Source organism: Balaenoptera acutorostrata, chromosome 8 (genome assembly GCF_949987535.1).
Source record: "Balaenoptera acutorostrata chromosome 8, mBalAcu1.1, whole genome shotgun sequence".
Classification (NCBI taxonomy): domain Eukaryota; kingdom Metazoa; phylum Chordata; class Mammalia; order Artiodactyla; family Balaenopteridae; genus Balaenoptera; species Balaenoptera acutorostrata.
Genome location: NC_080071.1, coordinates 27283713 through 27290951, shown reverse-complemented (window position 1 = coordinate 27290951; position 7239 = coordinate 27283713). Strand labels below are relative to the sequence as shown.

General features: G+C 40.2%; 1 protein-coding gene across 1 annotated transcript in view; it reads right to left on the bottom strand.

Annotated features, from left to right (window-relative positions):
- Window positions 1-344: 344 nt before the first annotated feature.
- The window catches only part of CSRNP3 (cysteine and serine rich nuclear protein 3), a 73897-nt gene continuing 67002 nt past the window's right edge, over window positions 345-7239 (bottom strand). The window contains exons 3-4 of the mRNA XM_057551650.1: window positions 3424-3720; window positions 345-1412 (exon numbers count right to left, since the gene is read on the bottom strand). Of these exons, the coding sequence (XP_057407633.1) occupies window positions 345-1412; window positions 3424-3720 (1365 nt within the window). The remainder of the gene's footprint in view (window positions 1413-3423; window positions 3721-7239) is intronic.

The window sequence follows — 7239 nt, the reverse complement described above, 5'->3', positions numbered from 1 at the left end:
TTAACAATCTTGCACAGGCCCGATAATCCAAAACTTGGAGCTCTGATCTACACAGCTTGGCAGGTTTCACACAGTTTAACAGGTAGGCAACTGTGAGATATGCTTTTTTAAAATTAGCATTTTCTATCAAAACAGTCTGAAATCGTTTAAAATCCTCATAGAGACTGCATTTGTGCCACGGCACAGTCACGTAGCTAGAAGGGAGAAAACAAAATACAGTCTGGAAGATTCACCACGGTCCAAGTTTCCTTGGTCCTCAGCTGAAACCACGATGAGCCCAGCAAATCCAATTAAATACAGTGCTTTAAATAGGAGAAGAGTTGGTCCAAGAATAACTTAAGCTACTAAACAGGGACAGTCTCCACCACGGGCGATTTGATGCACTCTTCGTGCAATCTGCTCTTTTCTGCAAGGCTCAAAGAATCTTCAGCAGGATGCTCTGAAATGTGACTGTCCCCATTCAGTGTAGAGCCAAACCCTTCCTGGGAGGGGCCTTTCAAGTATGAGTGAAATTCCACTTGAGGATGATTGGATCTGTGTTCGGGATATAAGCTATTGCAGGGCACACCGCTGTCATTTTCCGAAGAGGAGCAGCACACGATGACAGAGGGGTTGGCAGCTGGGTAGTGGGAGGCGCCGTAGGCCTCTTCCGCTTGTCGGGCATAGTCTACGAATTGCTCCGGGGTCATGGTGTAAGGCACCAGCGAGAGGGTACCGCTTTTGACAGTCTCTCTTTCCGAATAGTTCTCGGAGATCTGGCTGGGAGTTCCTGGAATGTGGCTGTCTATTTGGTAATAGAGGGTTGAAGAGTTGGCATAAAAGGGAGCGTTCTTCGCGTGGCTTTCGTGAACGGCGGTGCCGTCGGAATAACAAAGGACGGAAGGAAGAGGGACCCCCCCTTCGGCATGGGGACCCAAACCTTCCACGAAACTGTCCGCTTTCTCGTCGTCCTCCTCCTCTTCCTCCTCCTCCTCCTCCTCTTCCTCCTCCTCCTCCTCCTCATCTGACTCGCTGGGGGCCAAGCTCTGTGTGCTGGAGTCCGTGACGCCGCTGCAGAAGCTGCTGCCGTCCTCCTCCTCGTCCTCCTCCTCCTCCTCTCCTGGGCAATCTAATTCCTCCGCCGACTGCAGGTGCAGCACTGCAGCCTGGGGTTCCGTTTCAATCTCGAAATTGTCTGCGAGGGAATATTCGACCGAGTGAGCCACAGGGCCCATGGAGCTACTGTGGGCACTTATCTCCCCGTGGCAGCCGTTCAGCGTGGGGATTTGCTGCTCTCGGTTTTTCTCCAGTTCAAGTTTCATTATTGTGTGCAAAAAGTGAGTCCGGACACGGATAGGATTAAATTCAATTCTACCTGCTGTGTTACTACATCCTTCTTTAGTGCAGCCACATGGGAAAGACATTCGATCCACCTTGGAGGGAAGAAGACAGATTAGCCCCCTGGAACTCTTACAAATCAAATAAAAATCCAGTACCTCAGGGCAAAGCCTTTGAATCTGGGATGACTTAAACCCACTTACGCCAGAACAAACGACAATCAAACTGCAAACAGAAACAAAAAGGGAAGTGAAGGCTTAGAACATAAGAGTTAACCTAATTTTAAACCCATACTCAAAATAAAAATGAGTTACGGTGTGTAGTTTTAGTTCATTTATCCCTCCTGTGCTTTCTTTACCTCTGTCGCCATTCTCCCTTTCCCTCTTCTCTCCATCCCATTTTTTCAATGCTTCTGTCCTTTCCCCAAGCTCCCTTTTTTTCTGCTGCATGCCAGCTCACAGGCTCAGTTTTAAACAAACTTACTGCCCTCATCCCCACCTGCTATTTTTAGTCTAAATTACATGACATTCCTCATTCTAGCCCGGAGTTTTTCTTTGCTTATTATAAAATGAACTTCTCTGCCTGAGGTGTCCAGATTGACACCACCTTAGTATCAAGCAGCGTGATAATTCACTCTCATTGGTGTACCTTCTCATTCTTTTGGATCCTTGGTAGGTGATGCACGTATGCGCTGCAGGCTGCAACGCGTACGCGCATTCATGATGGTGACTGGTGGATTTCTGTTTAGTTGCTGGCTCCCCAGCCTTCCCTACCCCTCCCTTAGGCTACAAGCTTCTGGAGAGAAGGAGATGTTCATTTAATCAATATCCTGTGATTATTCGAGTGTCTGAACTCTGTAGATAGAGTGATTAGGTTCAGCAAGTGTTGTTGGACGGAGCTCTTCACTCAGGTGATGAGTGGAATTCTGGGCAATCTAAGGAACTCCTAAGATATTTGCTGGCTTAGACTCCACCTTTATGCAGACCAGAGCACAGGCAACCAGAAAGAACTTGCCCTTCTTTCCACCTTATCCAAGCATGGGGCATTTCCCATGCAAGAGAGGAGGAAGTGGATTCTAGTACAGTCATCCTGGCCCCCACAAAAAGTAGTAGCGTATGTCGAGCCAGAATCTATAGCTACTTTCGTACCTGTGATACCCTTTTCTGTGAATCCACCTCAAGCAACTGTTCAACTGATAAGAACTGTCCTCTCCTTTTGTCTGCCTGAGAGGCTCTTATTGAAAAAGTTGAGTTTCTGCATAAAATAACAACCCCTAACTAATCATGGCGTACCAATGATATAGATGGATAGGAACCTGAGAAGCGTCTAGTTCAGGGATTGGTAAACTCTTTTTTTGTAAAAAGGCCAGAGAATAATTATTTTAGGCTTTGTAGGCCATACAGTCTCTGCGACAACTACTCAACTCTGCTGTAGAAGTATGAAAGCAGTTATAGGCAACATGTAAACACACACACAAAAAACATGGCTGTGCTTCAATAAAACTTTCCTTACAAAAAACAGGGTGGCAGGCTAGATTTGACCTGTGAGTTATCGTTTCCCAACCCCTGATCTAGTCCAGCCCATTCATTTTAGAGGTGGGAAAACTGAACCCAGTAAGTTTACCTGACTTGCCAATTTCACATCGTGGCAAAAAGCAGAGCCAGGAGGAGAACTCAGTTTTCTTAAGTCCCAGTCTAGTAATTTTTCCACTAATCTACACTACCTCTAACCAATCATCATTTTATACCCCATGGATGGATCAGAGAATACAAACTTTAAATGTTAGGGATGTCATGATCTCCCTGAATGCTTTTAAGAAGCCAAAATAAGCTTGCATAATAAATGAATCCAAGAGCAAACAATTTCAACTGACAACTGCAGCTTGGATTGCCTTTCACACTATACCATGTATATATATATATGAATATTACATATACCCCTAAATGTCACTGAATTAGTATTTCTCTCTTCTTGAATCATGTGTCTTACCTTACCCCAGAATTTTCTTCCACATGTGGGAAACTTCATTACATGGAACACAACTGCCTCTTTAGGGGTTGGTGTATAATGTCATGTCTTCGGATTCCCTGAAATCCCAATCCTTACCTGACACTTAATGCCCGCCAGGCTGCAGGTACACGTTTCTGGATCACAGAACACCCGGCAGTCACAGCCACAGTCCTCTCGAGATAGGCGGATGGCTCGTAGCTCATGCTTTTCCTCCACATCAATCTTTTTCACCCCAGAGGCCCGCAGCAGTGCTCTCCGTTTTTTTGTTGGCAGGGGTTGGAGAAAGAAGTACTCGTCTACCTCGGTGTTGTCTAAATCAATATCATCATCAGAAATGTCATCCACTGTAAGAGTGCTAGCTTCTTCAGATTCCACGGTGCCATTCTTAGTCATCTAGAAATACAAAGCCGCAAAAAAGAGACTTAGCAGGGACAGGGTCTAAAATCCCTACTTCTGCACTTGGTAAGAATGAAGCTATTATATAATAACATTATGTCCCCATAATCCATAAGTGTTTCTGGATAGGTGTGGGAGATTAAGAGGTATAAAGTTCCAGTTACAAAATAAATGATTCATAGGGATGAAAAAAATGTTTGTGAGTCAAATCATTTCCTTTTACTTTTCTCTTTAGAGAAATTACAGGAAGGAAAATGAATGTATCAAAATGATAGGCTTTTAAATGGACACAAGACTTGTTAATTGGAACTCTTAACCTCTTAATGTTAGGAGGTATAGTTGCTGGAGCTTTCAGCCTGCACGATGTGAAAAAGGCCAAAGGTTACAGATGCCCATCAGCGAAAGCTATCTTTAGACTCAGTTTGTGATGGACAGATTTGATGTTGGAATAAGTGTGTCCTTGTTCAGAGGTGATAGCATCTTAGTGGAAGATACTTCCACCTAAATAAGCAAACATGTCCTTGAAATAACAACCCTGTCTTTTGGGCTCCAGAGAAACCAGGTACTAGGAAGTAAAGTTTTGCTGTCCTGTGCTGTTGGGATTACAAACACGGTTTCCCTACAGAATGCTCCATGAACGAGGGCTTGATATGACGCACTTAGTCAGGTCACTGTGCTCTCAGTAAGACAAGGAGCAGAGGGCTGTGTGGTAGGCTCTTGCCAACAGGCAACCCAAACAATGAACTCCTCCCTCGAAGGAGTTCATAGGAAACTGCCCAGAGCAATACCTTCCGCATAATAGCACCTGTTGACGACTGTGTCTCATACCCATAACTTTTCTGCTTCTGTGTATATTTCTTTTCTAAATTAATTTCATCCATCGGGAAACCCTGAGTCAGTATTTCACTTCCCACTGCCATATCACCACATAATATGTTTTCTTCATAAAAAAGCATTTAGAAAGAGACATTTTCTCTGAATATGAGCAAGAACTATATTCTGGGAAGCAGCACAGGAATAAATGAAGAAACTCAGTAAGAGATTATTCAAGGAAGTTACAGATAGGGAAGCTATTTTGATTCTTTAACTTTTGTATGTATTACTTCATGAACTTCATTAACTGTAATTATGACTATGCTTTTTGATCTTAATAACAATTCAGTTAATACACAGTTAAAATACCCTGGTGACACCAGACATCATTTTCTTATCTTCCTAGGAAAAAGTCCTATATTTAGATAAGAATATTTATTACTGACCAAAAATCCCAATGTGGACAACTCTGAATGTATTGAAAAACAAACAGAAGACTGATCTTTGCCCTCAGGTAGAGGAAACAACACAGTAGCAAGTATATACTAAAATATATTGCAAAGGGTCCCTGAAATGCATTGTCAAAAGCTACTAATTTATGTATTTTTTTATATTTCAGAGCTTAAATCTGTGTTCTTATAAAGTTGGGCGTTTCTTTTTATTGGGTTTTGTTTCTTGGTGTGATCTGTAATTTATTTCCTTCCTTGGAATTTCTTTATAAATGTATTGGTTAAGCTGTTTTCATTTTTCTGTGATGTCCACTAATAGGATATTACTTTGATTAGTTGCTGTCAGCATTTTTGTTAATTCTTATTTGCTAACAGAAGCATCTTTATATGTGTAAAGATTTGATTTTCTAAGGAATTCAAGTGTGTAATTGCCTAACATACACTCAATCCTCTGTGATAGGTAAAGCTGCATTAACCAACAGGAGGGTTACCTTTCCCATCTTGTCAACTCTGTGGCATTTAAATTATGTTTTCATTAATTCTTGGCTTGTCCATGTGAACCTCATCAAACTTCTGATTCCACAAGCACATGTAGAATACCCAGGACTTGGTTAGCATGACTCATTTCAATATATCCTTCCTACTTAATCTCCATGTTCTATAATATTTATGCTCCCTTGTGTAACAGGTAACATCACAAAAACAACGAAAAACTTCATTTCATATCAACAGGGTTTGATTTTTTAAAAAATAATGGTTGCTGTCATATAATACATGAAATCTAAAAGTCAACAAAAAATAAGACTTCAGCAAACATTTAAAAACATGACTTTTTTAAGGCAACATGACTAACCAATTGGCATCTAAGAAGGAAAAAGAAACAACTGTATCTCAAATAAACTACAGATGATGCTTATTCCAATACTGTATGATCCCACTCCTGGGCATATATCTGGAGAAAACTCTAATTCAAAAAGATACATGCACCCCAGTGTTCATAGCAGCACTATTTACAACAGCCAAGACATGGAAGCAACCTAAGTGTCATCGACAGATGAATTGATAAAGAAGATATATATAAACACACACACACACATATATATATACATACACATATATGTGATAAAATATTACTCAGCCATAAAAAAGGATGAAATAATGCCATTTGCAGCAATGTGGATAGACCTAGAGATTATCATACTAAGTGAAGTCAGACAAAGACAAACATCATATGAAACTGCTTATATGTGGTATCTAAAAAAATGATACAAATGAACGTATTCACAAAACAGAAATAGACTCACAGACAGAAAGGAAATTTATGATTACCAAAGGGGAAAGGGGAGGGGAGGGATAAATTAGGAGTCTGGGATTAAAATATACACACTACTATATACAAAATAGATAACCAACAAGGACCTACTATAAAGCACAGGGAACTATACTCAATATCTTGTAATAACCTATAATGGAAAAGAATCTGAAAAAGATATATCTATATATACATATATATATGAAGAGATATATATATATATTCAGTTACATATATATGTATGTGTGTGTGTATATATATATATATAAACTGAACCACTTTGCTGTATACCTGAAACTAACACACTGCAAATCAACCATATTTCAATAAAAATTTAAAAAATACAATAAAACAATTCCTCACTCATAAAAAAAACAAATATAAGAGCCCTTAGAAATAAAATCTGCATTTCTTATTCCCACACACTTAAATTACAATAAACAGTTTCATTTTTAAATAAAAATTCAATTAAGAATCTAAAAGTCCTTGATACAGAGCTAGCTACATACTGTTCTTACTCTTGTTCAAGAACCCACAAGGGACCTAATTTAGATTTTTTAAAAATTATCACATTATCATTGAAGTGATCTGGCAAGGTTTTCTCCTCATCTATCCAATATCATCTCTGCCATTTCTAGTGAAGACTGGAAATATTCTAGTTCATCCTGGTTAATTGGCTTATCTCTTTGTCCTCACAGTTTCTGGTTTGGTTACATAACCACTGACAGATACTATTCTCTGCTGTCCCCTTGGAAGTACTTTCCCAGCCCTCTCCTCCAGGATATGCCCATTTGCTCCTTTAAAACTCAGGCCAAACCTTTCAAGTTTAAATGCTCCTTTAAATCAGAGTATTACATACATTATTTTCAAATGCATTTTTCTATATTAGAGCAACGGGGAAATAAGTCAATGAGCTCTCTATTTCTGTCCACCAACTCATGT